The sequence below is a fragment of the Coloeus monedula genome, assembly GCF_965178545.1.
Source record: "Coloeus monedula genome assembly, chromosome: 3".
Lineage (NCBI taxonomy): Eukaryota > Metazoa > Chordata > Aves > Passeriformes > Corvidae > Coloeus > Coloeus monedula.
This window is the reverse complement of record NC_138783.1, coordinates 49,601,245-49,623,182: the sequence shown is the minus strand read 5'-3', so window position 1 is coordinate 49,623,182 and position 21,938 is coordinate 49,601,245. Positions and strand designations below refer to the sequence as shown.

The following is a 21,938-nucleotide window of genomic DNA, read 5'->3' as shown; positions in this document are numbered from 1 at the left end:
AAGATCATAGAGTTCATTTTTAAGGAAGACAGTTGTGGGGAAAATTATTACTAAAAACTTAAAAAATGTGTTTTCAGAATGGAAGCAAATTTTCAGGCCATATTCTCAGAGTAACTGCTAAAGCCAAGGAGAACTGCCCAAGCCAGAAAGAATAACCATGTGTGAACATCCCTTCACCTGCATGGCTTCTTTGTCAAGCAGGCTGGACTACTGAGACATGGAGAAGTACACAGGCTAATATTCTAGATGCATGCAATAGCATACTAAACATGAATCTCCTAAACCACAATGAAAATAAACAATACATGAGGGCAGATGACAGTCTGAAAAACACGTCACTTGTCACCATCACAATTCTGCTGTGAATTACACTACTGTTTCTGGTGTTTGCAATGTGCCAGTGCCTTATTCTTCTATAAATCATGAATCTTTCTTCTCTTACAGCTGCAAGACTGGGGCTCTCCCACCAGCTCAGAAAGAGATTTTGTGTTCAGGTTTCAACAAACTATTACACTCATCAGCATCTGTTAATGCAGCAGGCAAAATACCATCACTGCCAGGGGATATTAGATACAAAATAAAGAAATCTGTAAAGCTGATGAGATAAGGAAATGGAGAGACTTGAGTTGGACCAAAGATTCCTATTATTCAATGCTTTTTTCAGAAGCAAATGTTGCCCAGTATAATCTGCTGACTGATTTTGAAATTAATTATGCTGATACACTTGTAATGCCAGCTGGCAAGAAGGCCAACTGTGGGGTGACTGCAGTATCCCCTGACTACCTACCAAATACAAAAATCAACAAAATGTTTTCTACTGAGTCACTGATTTACCCAGAACAGCCATCAATATTTTTCATTGTTTTCTCAATTAAAGTGACTCCTCCAGGTTACATTATGGGCACAACAGCTATTAATTACAACTTTATGACAGATTGTTGGTGATGAACATCTGCAGTAAAACCTTGTAACCCTGAGAAAAACACAGGACACTACCCCACCCACAGTCCTCCTCCTCCTCAATCAGTAACTCGGTGCTACCCTGCCTAGTTGTGTCTCACAGGAGGACAATACTTCTTGTGTCTATTGCTGCTCACTGAAAAGGACAGCAGATAAACTTTCAAAAGCAGTGTTCAACTTATTTAAAAGGAAAAGGACTCTTAAGTTTTCATGGGTCCTGGACAAATCAGCATATTAAGAATTACTGCAGTTTAGGAAAAAAAAATCAACACCTCCCACGTATTTTTTAATTAAGAAATTTCTGATTCTGTTACAGAAGACTTGTGTTACCACAGAGAAACTTCTTAAGGTCTGTTTCAACAAAAACGGCTTCAGCAAGCAGAAGCTTTGTGTTTCCATGACCAACACTGCAATACTTGGCTTTCAGAGAGTAGAGTTTCAGGCTGAAATAAGGTGTGGGATTCCTCATCACATGCTTTCTCTGAGGGGGACACAATTAAACAACACAAACCATGCTCTGGGAACCCAAGCCAGGAACTGCAATCCTGAAAATGTCCTCATCACCTGTAACCTATCTGTGGAAGCACACACACCCCCCAGATACTTCAGTTTCTGATGATGACATTCCCCAGGGGATGCACCCCTGAGTTAATGAAGATGCCTCCATTTTGACAAGGCAACACAAGCCATTGCTTGCCCTGGTACGGGCTCTACACCAGGGCTTCCCCAGCCATGGTGCATTGACCTAAAGAAACCATTCACAGGCCACGCAGCAGCCCTGGTCACAGCAGAAGACAGCCTGGATGGAGAACTGGCAAGAGCCAGGAAGGCTTCTGCTGCCATAACTTCTCAGTGTCTCCAGTTTAGGGCTCCAGCTGAGGCCTTTTTCCTCCCTTCATCCCATCCTGCACCTACTGCTGTTCCCGCTGTTCCTTTCCCCTCCTACTCTTCCCAGGCAACAGCTGCTGCTGCAGCTGTCTCTGTCTCTTCGTCATGCCCCTGTTTGAGTTGCTGCTGCTGCTTCTTCCTTGACTCTTTCCAAGGTCGGTGCTGCCACTTGTGCTGCTTGCAGCCACGGTGTCAGGAGCCAACCAGACCCCATGGAGACAAAAATCTTTGCACACACCCTTCCAGTTCTGGAAGTGGGGTGCCCACACCAGAGGCACTCACTGAACCCCTGAAGTGAGTGGCAACAGCCATACAAGATTGTACGTGGGGCTTGGAGGTTTGAGAGAACCCAGTGTTGAAGTTGTTATTACTACTAATTACTAATGCTAGAGTGCTGAATAGATAAAGAACTGAGTAAAGATGAGGGGCCAGATAAAAATGTGGGGTTTTGTTGCCTAAGCACTCCTTAAATAGAAAAGGATGACTACTTGCATGATAAGAGTAACAACAGACCATGTCAGGGAGACATTACTGAGTAAATTCAAAGGCAGCTTAGTTACATGCAGGTACTTCAAGTGTCCTTTGAAAACAGCATTTTTTCTTTATGCAATAAATAATTTCATCTACTATAAACAACTTGCCTATTCTATTCACTAAGTTCTAATAGCCTTACAAATCTTACCATGTCATTTTATGCTACATTGTTGCTATGGCAGATATTATATAAAATATATTTACACTCATGGTAGGTGTCTTCACTACATACCACACGTTCAGGACTTGCAAAGAAAGGTTAAAATGCACAATAATATGAAACTGTCTCTGGGCAATAGATTCTGTAGTAGTCTACTTACCCTGGAGGTACACTTAATTAGTTTTCAAAAAATCCTAAAACTGCTTTCTAGCCTCACAGTACCAGTTCACTTTATTTTCTTGCCCACTCAACTCAGGAATGGCAAAGAGGCCTTTTTATATTACAAGCTGACTTATTTGAGTCTCTGTTGATATACTACATTCTACAGAAATGTCTTCCAAATCTTAGATGAATAGGTAGGCTGAATTTGGAGCCAAAACCAAAATATGAATAAAGAAAATTTTGATTAATATGGAAGGGTCCACAGCTTACTGAACTATCAAAAATCATTAGAAAATTTCAGAAGAATAGATTCTCGGTAGTAACATTTACATTTTTAATCACTAAGCTAAACATCCTTATTTCTTGTTTGAAGTGCTGCCTTCAGTTGCGTACTCCGTATTTGTTCACGCTGGAAACTCCTGTGATATAAACACGTTAGAGATAAGCAGTAAAGACAATTTAATATTTGAAACTATTGTTTTTCAATAAAACCAGCTAAATGTTTTGTGTCGCCAATGCCTACAAAACAAAATGCTCAACTAAAACTTAACTTCCTTCCTCTCTCTCATTGCTCTGGGGAAAACATAAATAGAATATAATAAAACAGAATATGTTAACTATGCAATGGCAAATGCATATTTTATCTTATTTGCATGCATCAACTAAATATAATATTTATAAATTACCTAAAAAACAACATATCATTCAAACCCCCTATTCACACAGGCACACTAGAACATTTCTTCAAAGACTGTCAGTGACTTTTAATGGTTAATATATTAAGACTTTTTCAGGGCTGCTACACAAATATAATTGCGTAAATTTACACAGGAATAGCCACCTGTCACAGAACTGAGTGTTCAGGGAAACATAAAAACAAAAGGATGTTGTAGTGCCTATTAAGCTTCACTATGTCACCATGTTATAATGATATATAATGCCCCTTAAAGCTATTTCTAATCCCAGTAACCATTAGGCCTGTTTTTCCTACTGAACTGTGACAGGCTACTGTATTACTGACTGAGATAACTCCCCTTTTTTTTTCTTTTTCCCTTAAAAGTGTGGTGAAAGGATATTTTTACACAAATTTTAAATTTTGCACTGCACACCAAAAAGCAGCCAGAAATACTCTACTGAGTGCTCTGCTGGAGTGGAAGACTCACCAAACAGAAAGAAGAATGGACCTTTTCATGTAAAATGGAGTAGATGTAGACCACATTCAGCTACTGCAGCTACAATATATGTAAAATGCATGTAAGCACAATCTTTAGAGCCCAAAAATCCCCAAGTGTAGTTCTTTCACCTTATGATGAATCACCCCATCAGCCCCCTCTCCCTCTAATGAACATCTCTGTCCTACATACTTTTCAGCAGGAGAGAGAATTGGTGTTTGTAGGAAAAGGTCTGCTCCAAAACATGCTCCAAAACCAATTTTTTTTTAGCCATTGATTATTTTGTACATACAAAACCAGGAAAACCATCGCTGTCAATCCTGCGCTCATGTGATGCGTAACCCATGTTCTCCACTTCAGCTGTGTGCTCCTGCCTCCTCCCTCCCAGAATGGATCTGTGCTGATCCTGCACTGAGCAGGTCCATGAACCTGAACTTGGAGTATTTACTTCCATTTGGCCCTTTCAAAAACGGACATGGAACAGTCTGTGGTCCCACAAAAAAAAAAAAAAAGCCCTTCTACTGAAAACAGCTCTGAACTTCTCAGGAAGTAATTTTTGTCTCTTTTTTGACTCTTATATACCTTTTTACTATTTGGGAATTCCCACCACCACCCCAAGGAGTCTAATTAATTTATACCCAAGCAATTAAGACAGCCAAGTTTTTTGACTGAAAAGGATAATCTGTTTACTCTGATAGTCTCCCAAATGTCTCCCACCTGCAAGTTCTATGAAACAAGCAAATTAGTGTCCTGTTTTCATTAACCATTCTTTGCAAGTCAGCAGGTCCTCATGCATAAACACATAAACTGCCTCTTCAGTGGATGACAGCAGAATCTTTGACTTCTCTTAGGATCAATTAGCTGCTAGGCACTTCTTATAAGAAACTGTGTCAGTGACCACGGTACACAGAGAGTAAAATAAGCAGAAAAGGAGATTTCCCTTATTAACCTTTGAAATTCTAAGCATAAAGCAACTGGAAATTCCAAAGGCAAACATAATAAAAAAGATACGATGATACAGCTTCAAGGAAACACCACAGCTTAGCGTAAGACAAAGTTACAGATACACAAAACGTTAACAAAAACTGTGATGGACTTCATTTAACTGTTGAAAATTGAGTAAAAAAGCAATGCTAATTGTACATGGTACTTCATATGGTAGAAATAAGTGTATTTCAAGGGGCCATGAAATATATGTAAAAATATGCTACATCTCTGAAAAAGAATTTATTTAACAAGCTCAGGTCAAAAACCTACTTGTCATTACAGTTAATGCACAAAAATAATGAAAGGTGCATGTTTAAAAGGCAAGCTCAGTATTACTGAGTCTATTTCCTTCATGTAATTGCTTCAGGTTTTTTTGTAACAGCTCTTCTGTGTTATTCATGTGGAAAACGATGTGCCCAGTACTGCTGAACACAAAAATGCAGGAAAAACATCAGTTCAGCTTCAAATACAGGTTTTCACTCCCTGGCTCTGGCTCTTCGGCATTCTTGTCATGCACTACTCTGATTCGATGGTAGACTATGTCATCACATCAGGTACTACAGACTAATTTTTGTCTGATTACCACATTCTCTGCAAAAGGCATCTTTTAGCTAGGTTGTCTACCAAGAAAACTAAAACGTGGACACAGAAATTTTAGTCATATGAGTGTTTAGTCTGAAGTAACTGATATGTCAGAAAAAAATGGCCAAATAGGCCAAAAAAATACCAAATTGATTTTCAGTAGTAATACTCTACAGAAATAAATTTCAAGCATCCTGAAGAGAGAAGCAAACCCACTGAACTAGAGATTGCTATTGGATGCGCAGCACAAAAATTAGCACTGCTACCTTCCCAAGATAATATAGAACATAAAAAAACCCAGAACAACTCCCAACAAACAAAACCAATTTTCTTTCACTAGCCTTTAGCAAATGACTCAAGAATTCTAACATTCTTACCTGAACAGTACAAAAATTCCCAGATATTCCCTCAACTCAGTGTTGACAATAAACAGTTGCAAACTTTAAACAAGGGTTAAATGCTATTACAGATATACAGGTAACAGAAAACAAAAAACCCAAAAACCAAACCAAAGCAAACAAAAAAACCAACAAACAACCAAACCAAACCAACCCCACAAAACAACAACCCAAACAAAACCCCCCAACAAATCCTAACAACAAACCTACTGCTCTCAGCATTTCTGTTTTCCATTGCAAAGTAAGATGCTTTATTGTAGGCAGGAAGTAAAACATTTCTTTTACTACCATATTTTAGGCCCCAAAAAGCTGATAGCTGCTACTGGACCAGTTCTGAAAGAAATATTTTAAAGACATGTTTTTGTGAAAGCTGTTAAGTTGAAAAGAGTACTAAGGATAACTTTACTGAGACTTGAGGTACAATCTAGCCCAAGTGAGAAAGCAAATTTTGTTGGCTGTTTGTTTTCAGAGCTTTGTTTTAACAGGAATGACTTTTCAAAATTGTAACTTAATGAACACATCAAAATCCTCTGTCTGGTAGGGTCCTCCTGGATAGTATTATAACTCTATCCCTTGGTTTTCCCTGATTTTATTTATTCCAATACTACAGTGTAAAGAAAAAGAGGTAGATTTTGCAACCTGTAAGTACGATAAATTTTAAAAGAGCACCTGGAGACAAAGTGTGGGCACTTAATGTTGATACCATAATTCCATCACAGACTTGTGTTACTAGATTGTGTGATTCTAACCTAAAAAATCCCATATAAGAAGATAAAATTTCGTTGATTGGAGCTAGGGCAGGGAAGGTATAAGGCCTCAGTCCAGAGTGGTGTCATAGGATGCAGTATGAGAGTCCAAGATCTTTCACTTATGAGCCTGCTGGAATAAGCATGATGCTCTAAAAAAATATTTGATAGAGTGATTTCCATGTAACAATAAGAACAACACATGATGGAGATCTAGACTTCCAAGTCTATGTTAAGACCTTTGCATGAAACTGCTATTCAAGGTCATGTGATCCTCATCAGCCCATATATATATTTAAAATGAGTAATACAAAGGTATGCATACAGAAATTATTTATATGAAGAGGCTTTTGTGACAGCAAACTGCTGTGAAATAGAAACACTGAAAGATACTGGTGAATTAAATAGATTTAGGAGAAAAAGTCACTGCAGTCAAAAGTGAGTAACCTGAATAGGGCTGTTCCCTCTCTTTCAACTCTAACACTAATTTGAGAGCTGGTGAAGAGGCTGAGAGAATGCACTTCCATGTCCTTGATGTATCCTGATCATTGGGTACATCTTTATTTCCCAAATGGAAATTTAACTGACACCTCAGTCCTATATGCAAAGAGTTTTACACCAACTGATTTATGATGAGCAAAGCTATTTCTTCTGAGCAAGAAGGACATACATGGTAGAAAAATGCAGGAAGCTATTCTTTCCTGCCGACAATGGGGAAAGCACAGCTTCCCTCCGGAGCTCAACAGGTTGCCTGAGTTATTTGAGAGCACTGTCCTCAGTCAAACTTCCTGCTCATGGTAAGAGCAGTGCTACGAGGATGTAGAGGACCTCTGTGTTCCAAGCAGTGGATGAGGTTCCTTCTTTTAATGTATTTTATATGGGTGGACCTGGCTGGGCAAGGCCCATGGAGAGGGGGCAGGGCTGTTGGGAGCAGAAGACAAGCCCTGCTGTGGCAGGGACTAATGGTTCCAAAACCTGGGAATGAGTCCTGGCCTATGGGCAGGTGTGGGTGAGACTCAGAGGAGGCCATTAAGGCTTATTAGTGCCCTTAGGGCCCTGACCACTGGTTACCCACTCAGAATAACATGACCTAATTTAATAAAGCCTATAGGAAGCTCTTACTGGTCATTTGAATAAATCTAGAGTTGTAATTGCAGGGCTGCTCCAGGCACAGCAGAGATCTCTGTAAACTGGAACCACACCTCTCTAGATGCAGAGAGCTGGGGGTAATAAAGGACAGTGAATGACTCTGGCCATGGTCTGCTGTCTGATGTCCACTGCTGCTGCAACATCAGGCAGATACTTATTGTCACCAGCTGTGCACCTGTTTTCACAGAACAGAACAAGAGATGAGGAAAGTGCATTTTTAAAGTGAACTTGAGAACTACTGCCAGTAGTTTCCTTTAAAATTCCTTTACTTGAGACTTTCTTGGCTATGTGTTTATTTCAAAGGCTGTAACTGTACCATATGAAATGTGTCCCCAGTTGATTTGATGTGAAGCCTTTTTTCCTGGTTACTGGTACTGATTCGACAGACTTTCAAGGAGGATGCCAGGTGCACTTGCAGAGCTAACATCAGCCTTTACTGTTCTCTTGCTACAAGTATGTTGGCCCTAAAAGCCATAGCTTCCACATGTACTGCATGCCCAGCTAGTGAAACAAGACCTTATTGGGTGGATTTCCAATTTGGGAAGGTAGTTACGTGAAGTATTTCAAGTTTTCTCATATTTGTCATGCCACCAGAAATAAAAGGCCAAATATGGTATAATTCAAGCTGTCTGATGTATAAACTGTGCCATGCCAGCTTCAGGCCCAGAAAAGAGCACATAAATTAAGCAGGACCTCATTGACTTCAAATGTGACTCTGAAAGCATGCAAAGGATGAAGCTGTTGTGAAGCTATGGGAAGATACCTCTTTATTGAATTGCTACTTATCTGGCAAGAATGCTACTGAAGTGTATACTTGATTTTCTTCTGGCCTTCATGGTGACAGACCAGTGATTAGACTGGCCTGAAATGACTGTAGTAGGACTTTCATTTTCTGGAGAGTGGTAATAACCAATATCCCTAAATGACACAAAAATGATTAAGGGCATGTGGTAGGTTCTCTGCTACATTTGCAAGCATTGGCCAACATGAGATGTAGTGACAGCCAAGTGGCCTTGGACTGAATCTGTCTTGCAATGTTAAATTCTCTCAGTGATTTGAACCATTGTATGCACCATTGACTATCTTCCAACTGTATCCATGCAGTAATGGGGCCGAGGGACAGCAAGCATCCTGGAGAGTCTTGCCACTGGAATGAGCTCTGCTCATGTCTCAAACAGCATTCTGCCGACACACTCAGCCATGGAAGCCCCAAGAGCACTGAGAAAGTGCCTGTTGACACTGCCAGACTCTGAAATGTTTGAGTGTTTTTATGGACCTGTTTTCTAAGTGCAAATGACAATGCCAGTGTCCAGGCAAAGATGTGTCCGTTTCCTTCTTGACTTGCTAAAATGGCATGAAGTTTTTCCCTCAGTCTCATATGGATGTTGGAATCAGACCATGCTGTATCCTTTTTCTGCTCTCCTGCACTCCTTATGATTACTTCTGAAACCCTACATTTGTATCTTCCTCTAATTCTTTTTTTCCCAGCTGCATCTTTCATACTCTTTTCCCTCAACTTCTGTGTTTCAGTTCTACGATGTTCCCGTGAACTACACAGAAGGTATCTGGTCTATGGCCACTGCTTCAATCACACAAACCTTTCTAGGCCTTTCTGGAAGATAATTGTCCCAAGGTTCAAGATTAGCCACCCTAGCTCTATACTGTTCTGTGCCTGGCTTCTGCTACATGTCTCAGCCTGAGATACATAACTGAGATAACCGGACAAGGATATTCTTATATCTGAGGTGGTAAGTGGAAGTGAAGGATCGTTATGCCATTGGACTTGTCTTTGTTATATTTGATTGCTCTCCATCTTTAGTACAAAAGGCCAATCTTTCCTGTCATTTTCTGCCTTTACATCCTTTGAGCTCTTGAGTAGAGCTTGCTTATTTCATAGAAGAGATCTCCCAGGCTTAGCTGCCCTTCCTTTCTGCTGGGGAAAAGAACACACCGATCTGGTGCAGCCTGGGCTTCATTATCACTACTGGACTGGACTATACTTGGAAAGCCAGTGAACTCCCACGGAAAGTTTATTAGTGAAGGAAGGAAGGAAGAGTAATGATTGAGACCATTGTTCTTCTTAATCGATATCTTGAAATGGAGAAGTTACCTGCTGGGAAGTCTGAGTAAAAGGAAACAGAACCAAGAGAACAATCCATATAGAAATTAAACTTAGAATCATAGAATCACAGAATGGTTTGGGTTGGAAGGACCTTAAAGATCATGGAACTCAAACCCCCCTGCCATGGGCAGGGGGACCTTCCACTAGATCAGATTGCTCTATTTTGGTCTTGAATACTTCCAGGGATTGGGCACTTACAACTTCTCTGGGCAACAAGAAGTCCTCAGATGTGGCTAGAAGTTGAATAAAATAGTAGCCTAACTACTAGTCTAAAAAGTTGGCCCAGGACCCAGTCAACGACTTGCAGGAAAGGAACTCTGCTGAGCTGATAATTTCTGGGAGCACTAGGAGACAGATCCTCCCCTGAGGTGAATGACTGTTCTTGGTCCTCCAGACTGTCCTATGACTGACTGACATAGATTTGCACATTCAACAACCCACTTAACACATCCACTGTAACAGATTCGTGGGGTTCCATACACTGAAAGGATCATCATAAACGTTCAGGTTACATATTGAGTAGTTGAAGTAAGATGTTGTGGAGATGCTTTCACTTTCTTATGAGGAGGTGAGAGAACAGTCCCCAGCACAGTAAAATACTTTAAAGTGAGGCAGAATTTCATAAAGAAGCATCTTAAGTACTTCAGAGACAACTACTGAAAGAATAATTAAGAATAATAATTTTAATAACTTACATTATTTGTCACAACTAGGCCTAAAAAAACTACTATAATAATATTTATTTCTATTATTTCAATGCTAAATAAATAATACAGTAGAAATAAAGAATTATGAGACATTAGATACAGAGTTATGGTATTAAGAACTATGAGGTCCTTACAGCTGGGATGGACTGCCACATGATTTACAAAATTTTGACTAGCACAAACACTTGTGGAATAGAAGAATTAGATTAATGATCAGTGGCATACTCCTTCAGTGACACAGAGGTGGACAGGGACAGATGACAATGGGAAGCTAGGATGTTTGTAGCATTTAAAGAGAAAGGTTCTAGGGAGACAGTTTTTGTATGAGAAAAGAGAACAAAATTTTCAATATAAAGGTATTCAAATAAAGTTGTGTTATTTTCCATTTTTCTGGGCATACATATACTGAGTGAATAGCTAGAACAGAGCAGGGCAGCTTGCCTTTCCTCTTTTCCAGGAAATTACTTGTTCTTTACAGTGACTAGTATCTGTGAACAAACATGGGTCCAAAGTCCCTGTGCATGCCAAACTATTAATGAGGACTTCAAATGTAAAATATGTGTAACAGTAATGTGTCCAGTTAGAGGTGACAACTAAGGAGTTGTCACCTTGTGTGATGCAGCTGGAGTTTTAGTCCATGTAAACCAGAAAATTCTACATTACAGCTGTGGGATAGGACTGCTTGGTATTACCACAGCCTACATAAATCTTACCAGTTATCACAGCCCAATCCTCAGAAAACAAAAAACCAACTTCCTTTTATACCCAAGTCTTTTCTCAGCATATTCTTGTCTTGCCTAGAGAAAGTGAAGCTTAGACTGAAGCTAATCAGAAACCAGTGCCATTATATGTGTTGGTTGGTCAGTCTCTGCAATTTGCATTATTCTTTCCCTTTTTTTCAAAGTCTTCCTAACCATCTGCTTGGCTGTTATCACCAGCCCAGTTTTGAAACAGATCTCTATTTTAGTATCTTCAAGCTTCTAATGAAATGGAAGTAATAAATACACTAGTATCAACCACATCACTCCTTTCAGGGTTTTTTTCTAATGGTGAGATGAAACCTGCCTAATAAAAGGAAAAAGTTGCATGCAGAATACATGAATGTGCTTATAGTCCCAATCCTATAATGAGTAAATTCTCTTCTTGAGTTCAGTATTCAGAGAGATACTGAATTTAGACAAGCTCAGTAAAAGAAGATGCTTGCAGGAGAAAAGCATAATGAAAGTTTACCAACAGCTAAATTAACCATCAACAACTGTCAATGCCTGTAGCTCCCTATGTTTTATCAATGTCTACAGCTGTGTGTAAGTACTGCTGAAAGCCGTATTTAAAGATTAGCCCGCTCTGTATGCACAGGATGAATTATTACCCAAAGTGATAATCAACAGTCCTAAAAAGGAAACTGTTTTCTGGGATTTCTCCTTCCAGAGCTATGAGACATATTCTTTCATTTGAACTCGCAAGAATAGTTCCTTGGCTTCTTCTTTCTAGCTTTATTTCAAGGCCATCACTGCTTGAAAAAAATCAGCAGTAATAACATATCAGATTGTGTTTGTAAGTGAAGCAAAGCAGAGAATATTTAGAATATAAAATGATAAAAATTAAATATTAATTAAATCAGCTGTGAAAAAAGGTCTGTGGAATAAAATCTTAATATTTGTTACAAGTAAGAACAATTATCTACAGAAAAGCAGCAGGAAATAATTAAAGATTATCTAGAAGAAACTATTTACATTTAATTCATGGGAATTTAATTTTATAAACTGGTCAATCCACTTTAATTAAGTCTGCTATCAAATACTTTCAATTTGGATCAATATAATTTGACAATCTGGGTACAGTAGTTAATCATTAAAAATTAGCCACATGATTGTGAACTTAATATAATTATTGAACTGGTTTTTTATATATCAGAGATTCTAAAAAGGGGAAAAATTGACCTGAAATTCTGAATAAAATATTTTGCAGACAAAGCTTAAAAATACCAAATCTGGAAACAAAAGTTTTCCATTTTAACTTGTTAAAGACTTAGCAGTGGATAGTTGACATTATACTCATGGCTAAAAAATATATTAACTGGGGAGTGCGTTTTTTGTCATGATCACTGCCAGATCCAGTAACCAAAATGTCAAATGATACTTGGTAGCCAGCCAAGGCAGCAGGAGGAGTAGGTGGCAATGCCCTCTGCTTTCCCTGCCATTGGAATATCACTATCCCAGATGAGACTTCATGGGACTGCAGGAGGGGATGGGTGCTGTGCCCTTCACTGATGCCCTAGAAAATAGCAAAAATTTCTACTGCCTTTCTAGCATCTGCAACTCATGGTGTGACTCAAACATGGTTTTCCAACATAGTTGCCAGAACACTGTAATTTACACTTAGGCTCTGTGTACATCACAAAAGAAAGAGATGGATATATCACACAGGCACATGGAACCCAAGGAAACGGAAAGAAAAATTCATAAAAACATCAGTAATGATAACTGGAAAGCATAAACTGGCAAAATATCTGCATGAAAAGAATTATCTAGGTAAAAAAGGTATCAGTAAGTATTTCATTTAACCACAGTAACTTCAGAGTTTCAATGTAAGCTAGAGTTCGTGATAAAAGAGATGAAAAGGCAACACTATAAACAGATCATTTTAGCTTCTCTAAAAGATACCTTAAGTATTCATCACTCATTATAAAATTAAATTGTCATATCTTGAAATGACTTGGAGAATTCAAAGCAGAAATATCTCAGTATTGAGCACTTCGCAAGTTTGACTTTCTTTGAAGTACATTTGAGTTTAATTAGAACAGACTCTTCAAAGAGCTCACCATCTGACTACCTATTGTGAAAAAAAGGCCAAAAGGTAGCTTTTCACCATCAATTTATAAACTTTGTCTCCCAAATCCCTGGGACTTCCTGGTCACAATTCTAATCAGTAGAGTAAAATGTGGGAACAAAGCTGCTAAACATCCAGCAGCTACCTCACAAAAAGGGTAGACTTAAATTCTTAGCTGTTACTTGAGAGTAATTTTTGTCATTTTCCCTTGTTACTTCTTTCATTACAACCCAATTATTTCAAGATCATTTTGACTGAATGTCTACAGAATCCTCCTTACTCATTGGTCACAGCCAACCTCAAACAGCAGCATGCCATGATTTGTAAGTTTTATTAGTACTAATGAGATGTGAGTATGTAATTGAATTATTGTTAGTGTCTCATGGTCAGACCCCTGTGAAAAATACGTTTTGGAAATGATAACAAGAAAAACGTGGCATTCCAGTCTCCTGTCATATATTTACGTTCTACATTGAATTTACCAACTAAAACTCCATTGAACAATCTCTAGAATAAGATCAACATTCAGATAATAATAGTTTCTCAAAGTGACAAAACCAACATATTTCCACACAGCAACTCAAAATCATCTTAACACGAGGTGAAATGGGAATAAATCCATGCCTGAAATCTTATATGAAAACGCAGAGGTTCATGTTTAAGAGAAATGAAGGTGCTGCAAGGAAATTATATCCTCGGTCCTGGTCTTCTTGTTGCTTTCCTGATCTTTGCAAGTAATGTTATACATATTTTGTTTTAAAACTTTAAAGATGTTCACTGTGCATTGCATGAAGACTGGATGGTAATAAATAGCTGCTGGTATTTTAGTTTTTAAAAGGACCTACACTATGACTGTCAATTTATTCTACTTTTTGTGATTTGTAGGGGACTCATGAAAGAAGAAAAAAACTGGATTTTTGTCAAAATATTCTTTACTGTTAGCTTTTTTGGTGTTATTTCCAAATTATGTAAGATAGTTACGTCATCTTGCATCTACCTAATGTTTCAGAAGAAAGCCTGGTAAAACTTTCCAAGCATCAAATGCTTCTGAATCTAAATCAAAGCTAAACAGAGGCCATCAGAATAGAGAAAATTTTAATTTTGCCCTTCAAAATATCCAGACCTGAAAATGGGGAACTGAAGTAAATATTCTACATTGTACTTCATAACAAAAACATTTTAAAATTTTATAAAAATTCCCTTATAGTACAGAAGTAGAGATTTCTAGTTATTTTTAGGTCTTGGGGGTTTTTTTACCTCATCAGAACTAAAATATAGGTTATGGAAATATTCTTCCTTAATCAAAATAGAAAAAATGTATATAAAATGTAGTCTCAAGTTAAATGAGCAGGGTCCTGGAAGTTCAGTTACCTAACACAAATTGTAACAGACATACTTGCATGTTAAATTTCCCTAAAATACAAATAACAATGGCTCTCTTTCTGTGCAAGACCTTGTAATGTACCTCCTTTTTCAAATCCTGCATGCTTTTTCATATCTGGAAAATAGGTGCTATAGCCCTTTTTAAAATTATGAAATCTATGACTGTCAGAACTGAAAGAGGAGCCAGCAGTGGTAGCCATTTTCATGTTTTAGGTGAAAACCCGTAATGTTCAGAAATATTGCTTTTATCATATTTCAGCATTTTCTAATCTATTTTGACTCCAGTGACTGCTCTCCCAGCTGTGAAATCTATGCTGGCTGACACCCCTTCTGTCTCTCAATCCCATTAACATGTGCCCATATTGCAAACAGAAACTAAATATTAATTCCCTTTCATGTCACCCCTTTGGCATATCTCGCATACCTCTGCCCTCTCCCACAATGTTCTAACTGCCATAGCAGCATATCTTACAGTTTGGGAAACACTATCAAACTCCAACGCAGATTACAAGCAAAATAGTCTTCATTGCACAGCAAGCAAGCCAGATTTTAAAATAAAATTCAAAGCACTGTATATATATATATATATATATATATATATATACACAGAGGTTTTTTTTACTCACAAGAGGTTCTGCCATGATGATGCGAATCTTGCGTTCAGCCAGAGTAGTAAAGTTAACAAACAAGCTCTTCAGGACATATTCGCCTGGTTTACTGTCTGGGTCAATGCTGATGGGCAACATGGCTGGAGGTCCTTTTTCCCTCTGCGTACCAGAAACAGGTGGGACGGGTGGCTTGATATATCCGTTACCAACTGGAGAAGCTGAAATGTAAAAAAGACACGTTTATTTTTGGGTAATTCAACATGCTTTAACTTTCACAGAGCACCTCAACAGCCCACTACACTGTCAAAGCAAAACTGGAGACTAGCTGCTAATCGAAGAAATACACAACTCACAAATAAAACTTCCACGGTACCATAGATATAATACACATTATCTAACTGGAAGAAGAAATCAAACGTGAAATCTTTTATATTAAAATTGAGTGGTGTTTACTATGCAGTGCATATTCAATCTTCTTTTTTTTTACATGGCAAGACTTGCTGACACCTCACTGTTTGAATAACATCCTCATTTCTTACCTTTTGCATGCAGGTCAGACCTGTAACTCAGTTGTCAAGTAACAAAAATTTATCCTTTATACCTATTCAAACTGGCTTAGGCTAGCAAAAGTCAGGAGTTTGGTCTTTTGACTGTGGTGAATTGTAAAGGGTCTTATTCTCCTGTACTTCATTTTCAGGTCAGTCAAGAATGACTCAAAAAACAATATACATGTTACCAGTATAAATCTTACATGAAGAGTCAGACATGGAATGTTTTCCGTGGCCAAAAAATATTAATTATGTGCTAGCTTTCCTGAAAGTACCAAACCTCACAGTTCCATCTGGCACTTTTGAGATTACACCTGGTGCATTGTGCTCAGTTTTGTGCTCTCCCATACAAGAATGACATTGCTATTCTGAAGCAAGGCCAAGAGAGGACCATGAAGATGGTGAGGGGCTTGCTAGATTAGTAAAGGCTGAGAGTGCTGGACTGATTCAACCTTGAGAAGAGAATCTTATTGCACTTTTTAGCCACCTAACAGAGTATAGCAAAGATGCCACGGAACTAGACTCTTCTTTGAGCACAGGATGACAGGACAAGAGGCAACAGACGCTACTTTGAATGTGGGAAATTTCAATTAGATAAATGGAAAATCCACTGTGAAGGGGTGATCAAACACTGATACACGTTGTCCAGAGATATAGCAGAAACTCCATTGCTGGAGACACTTGAAACTTGACCAGACAAGGTCCTGAGAAACCCTCCCTAGCTGGTGAGCAAGCTGAGGTTGGATTAATCATCCACCAGGGATACCTTCCAATGTAAATTACTCTGTGATTGAATTCTGCATAATGAGTACCAAGATATTGTATGCTAGACTGAGCTCTACTTACTGCTTTTTTGTGAAGGAAGGAAAAATAAGTTGAAGCACTTCAAATGTTACCATATTACACATGAAATTTCCAAACTAAAATCCCCCGGGCTCAGCTCTTACTGGCAATAAAAGTAATGTTTGGTTTTCAGGCAGGTACTAGTAGCACCGTCTCTCTGTTAGTTTTGCCAGAGACTTTAAAAGTAGCAAATTAAGTAACACTGGCAAGCCCAGCTATTATCCACTCTGAATGTAAAACAAGTGTTGCAATGCCCACGAGCAGTACTGGTGATTGGGACAGAGATGCTTTAATGCAATACAAACCATGGAAATATTGTGAACTAAAACCATTGCAGCACTTCCCCATAGCATTGCACTCCAGAGTGTTACATTATATGTCGCATCCAAGTTGCAAAGAAAGAAAGAGAGAAAGAAGAATGAACTACAATGATAATTGCCTCACTTCTAATACCTTTAGCGTTTTTGCTTTGAGGAACAGAATTACAACTCTTACTGAAATTAATTGTCAATTATTAGTGGCATATGAGTGTTTTAAGAAGAAATGAGATTTTTGACCTTTCCTATGTACTTTAACACTTCATTGCTGAACAACAAAAACAAAAAAAAATTAAAAGAAAAAACTTTATGGTTTTAGAGCATTTAAAATATGGCAGAATCAGAACCCAAAATCACATGCTGAAAAATAAAAAAGGATCCACTGGAGAAAAGAGAACATGTTTTCCATTAGAAAAATCCGTTTAGAAGTTCCTATATGACTATAATAGAAGATAGAAATGCTTCTCTTCATGTAGCTATTATTCTGCAAGTGTAACACATCTATACTTTTCTTTGAAAATAACCCGACTGAAAAGGTACAGCATCACTCTACAGCACAGCAGCAGCACTTCTCCCACTGTGACAGATGTTTCCTGCTAGATTTGTTTCCTGCAAAATTTCACTTGATTTTTGAGGGCAAAACCATTATCATGGAATCTTCCTGGCATTATGACTCTTTGCAAAAAAACAAACTGTATAAAACAGTCCTACATTTATATTACACAAAACTTGTTCTAAAAATATGCTGTTGTTCTCAATAATAATCTACTTCAAAGTACTGAAAAAAGAGCCACCAGTCTAAGTGCTACTGCTCTTCTGTCACCACCTAGGCTCTCTTAAAATTTTAACATGAAGACAGTGGGATGCAAAGGATCAGATGCAAATTTTTATGGACTATGAAATACACTAGGCAATGGAAATCTCTCCACAAATAGCTTTAGGACGGAGACAGACAATATTTTTACAATGAGGAATATATTTGCCAAATGTGTGGTTTTGACTGGCTTACATCTACCCATGAAATCAGCTTGATCTCCAAATGCTCAGTCAGGAAAATTTTTTGGTGAGCAGTGAAACCAATTTTCTTAAGGATTTGTGTCCTTTGTGCAGCGAAAGCCCCGTCCTTCGCACTGCCACCGCGCCGAGCTCCCCGCGCCGTTCCCAGGCTCCGCGCCGAGCGCCGTGCCCGGGCTGGGCGGGCGGGCTGCTCGCCAGCCGGGCTGCTCGCCAGCCGGGCCCTGCCAAGCACAACACTGCCGGCCCGGGCCGCCCGCCGCTGGGGCCGGGAAGGAATCTGCGGCAATCTAATCAAACACAAACTTGCCTTCTGTTCCTTCGGCAATTTTACTTTAAACCTGGCTACTAAGCTCGAAACCTAGGGGGGATTCAAGGGAGCCAGGCAGGCACGCAGGCGGTGTGTGAGATCAGGTACGCATCACATCCCGGCGAAATTACGTTTAAAAAAACCTTAGCCATGCTACCTGGGAGCTGCCACCCTAATCTTCAATCATTGTGGCATTCAGCCAAGATTCTGAGACTGGAATTTAAATCCACATAGTCATTGTTAGTAGCAAGCCTTTTAACAATGATTCTGTTAGGTTTGTGATGCAGGAGGATTTAGGGTTTTTTCCCAGACATCCAACTGAAAAATTACTTATTTGCACACTGTAACAGAGAAATGCAATTATCTGTGAGATTTTCCAGTGCATCAAAAATTTTTATTCTAGCTCTTCTCAGAAATATAGAACTGTACAGCTTTTCCCCAAATACAGAAAAAGCATATCCTGGGGGTTAACATCTACCATTACTACAGCAATTACAGCAGTTAAAGAAATGACTGACATATGACATTGATTTAGTTCAATTTTTTAAAAGACCATTTTGTAGCTGTTATCTCCACTTAAGCATCTTTAGCATGAGAGCTAACATTGCCAATACTCTGAGGGTCTGGAGTTGATAATGAGTTGGTCATGAACTATTATATACAGGTTTGGCTTTCTAAGGCATCTTTTCAGCTCCATTATCTCCAGCATTTGCATATGCTTGATATTTGCATTGCAAAAATGTGGCCCAGTGACAAGACTATCACTGACATCTATACTAATAATATATGAGCTTTAACAGAATATAGCTCTTATGCCTCGACCAAGAGCCCTATAAAATTCACTAAAAAAAAGTTGCCTCTGGGACATAAAACTGGAAATCAAGGACTCAAAAATTAGGAAATAGCTGCATTAAAGTCATCCCTGCTTGGTCCATTTATGTTGACACATTATAATGTGAGTCTTAGAAGTAGCAATAAAAAAGATGTGCTCAGTTTTTCCATCTACACCAGTGAAACGCTGCCCAAATTAAATAAAAGGCATAATTTTAACATGAGAAGTCACCATGTATAGTTTGTATGGGTTCATGCAGAAGAGATCTGGAGGGAGGTGGGTGGAAGGAAGGCGTTATACTCAATTTGAGATACTGATCTCCTTAACAAATTTAGTTTTTAGTGCCTGCTTTTGAAATAATAAATGTTATACAAAGAGAAATACCAGAACAGACCACAGAAGCATTTATCTACATATTGTAGAGTACTGGTCACCATACAAATACTGCATTAAGTTAAACCCTTTACCTAGAGAAAAACAGCTCATTCCCCAGAAGAATGAATGGTGATGCACAGGGAGGAGAGCATGGTAACCCTGATGCCCAAGGACTCTGCAAGAGCAGAGAATCTACAGATCAAGTTTAGAAAATTGTATACATATTTAAAGCTCCTATCCTATGAAAATCTGTAACAAAGTTTAACCATGCTTGATCAACTATAAAATGTCTGTACCATTTGGGGATTTAACTCTGTCTGAAGCACATGTTCTTGTTTCCAACATGGACCCTTATTTTTCTACTAAATGTGCAATAAGCTGTATTTCAAATTATACTCTTATCCTACAGAGTATTTTCATTGAGCACAGGCTATAACCATACTATTTTCTCAATGTCATATATTTTTTAAAAATTAAAGACAAGGAATAAATATGGAAGTATCACTGAAATATCAACCATGGTTGTCCTCACAAGCATATACTATTGCCACAGAAAGGCCTCCTGACATAAAATCACTGCTAGAATTTTCTATGTATTAATCATTTCCCTGATCAGAAAAACAGTTGCAAAAAAGCACAGCAGTTTTAGTGCAACACACAGTCAAAAGCTGATACTGGGGATGAGTACCAAATTAAATTATCATAAGAGAGCCCCTGCTATGGTCTGCACTACAGGTATTTTTCCTAAAGCTGTGAGAGGAGTCAAAACAACTGAATGATCACAATGCACAAGCCAAGAATCTGTGCTACATTGGATATAACTCCAGCCATAAAGAGTTACTGACTTTTCAGTATCTTTAAGCAGAAAAAACAGAGGTTGCATTTTTTTTTTAGTAAACTGTGTCAAATTTACACTTTAGCAACAACGAGCGAACTAATAAGACAAACACAAACATCTATCTGCAGTATTTTCATACCTACCGAGACCCTTTATAAAGCTGATCACGCTGGATTTTCTCCAACATGCTACTGTAATATCCATGAGCCTGTGAATACCTGAAATGTTCCCCTCCTTCAGTCAGAAAAGTTAGAATCCTTTTCTAACTAAAATTGAAAAATAAATTAGTTGTTTCATAATCCTGTTTCACACTTCCCCACTGCTTGTGAGGAAGACATTTCCTTCAGTTTCGTGGCATTGCTTTTCAATAGACAAATGCTGAAGAACTGCAATGTGTGAGCTAGAGCAGGCCTGCGGATCAGCTCAGCCTTTCCATAACCAAAGGGGTAATTTTTAGCTTCAGCATATGATGATGACCACTCACAGAGTGGCTGCACGTCTATATTTATCCAGAAGTACATACTATGCTGACAGATTAGTGAAACTACTTCAGGCACTCCAAGAACATGAGACAGGATAATGGAGTTCAACACAAATAAACCACACATATCAAACACATGTATTATCATACAATCCAAGCTGAAAGCAATTAGTATAGAAATGCAAAGCACAGAGACAACACAGGATGGGTTTTGTTTTGTAACTAAAGTCTTTTGGCCAAAAGTACATACAGTCTAAATTCCTTTCAATAAAACCAACCCAGTATCTCTTCTTTTCCCGTGCCAAGAATCAGTGAGAAACCACATATCCTTAAGAATAACTGTACATCTGCTGCAATAACTCTTGAGAAAATTTGCTTTGTTTTAAAATAGCAATTATAACATTAAAAAGAAAGTGAAAAAGACATTATTAAATAAAGCATGAAGAATTTAATTTACAAGGATATGGTTAATGCACCACAAAAGGTTGCTTTTTCACCTTTTGAAGGAGAACATTCCCAATTAATTCAAGCTTGATAGAGAATAAAAAAAGGGAGCTTTTGCTGAAAGAAACATACTAAGGTCTAGCAGATCCATTCTTATCTTGGTAAAATGAACTGTATGATTCCCAAGAAAAATGTTAGTCCAGCATATTAGTAAGATGCAGTAATAGCACTATTTAATGTAAGCATTATTTTCATAATTAATTTGCATGTCTCAAGAAAAAATAACCATAAAGGTATAGAGTTAACCAATAAAACATAGTACTAATGACTTGAAATATCTATGATAGAAAATAAACTTATTTAAAGTACAGGACTTTACAACAAGCAATCAATGCTACTAATGTCTGCTCTTTTTTGTGTTTCTGACTCTTTCTTAGGAGGACTTACAGTAAAAAATGAAAGACCAGGAAGAATTCAGTGGACACCAAGTCCCACATCCAGACTATCTGGAAAGTAAAAGTGTAAATTATGGTGGTACTGTCTTGGCCT

The 21,938-nt window shown here is 38.2% G+C and overlaps 1 protein-coding gene across 12 annotated transcripts in view; it reads right to left on the bottom strand.

Moving 5' to 3' along the window:
• FRY (FRY microtubule binding protein) overlaps window positions 1-21,938 on the bottom strand; it is a gene marked incomplete at its 5' end in the record, with an annotated part of 227,301 nt that overhangs the window by 116,635 nt on the left and 88,728 nt on the right. For 11 of the 12 annotated variants that reach the window (XM_082279085.1, XM_082279078.1, XM_082279077.1 and 8 more), the window contains one exon: window positions 15,406-15,605. In XM_082279085.1, coding sequence (XP_082135211.1) covers window positions 15,406-15,525 — 120 coding nt within the window. Of the gene's footprint in view, window positions 1-15,405; window positions 15,606-20,607; window positions 20,719-21,938 lie in introns of those variants that run through there. The other variant, XM_082279083.1, reaches the window with a different exon arrangement.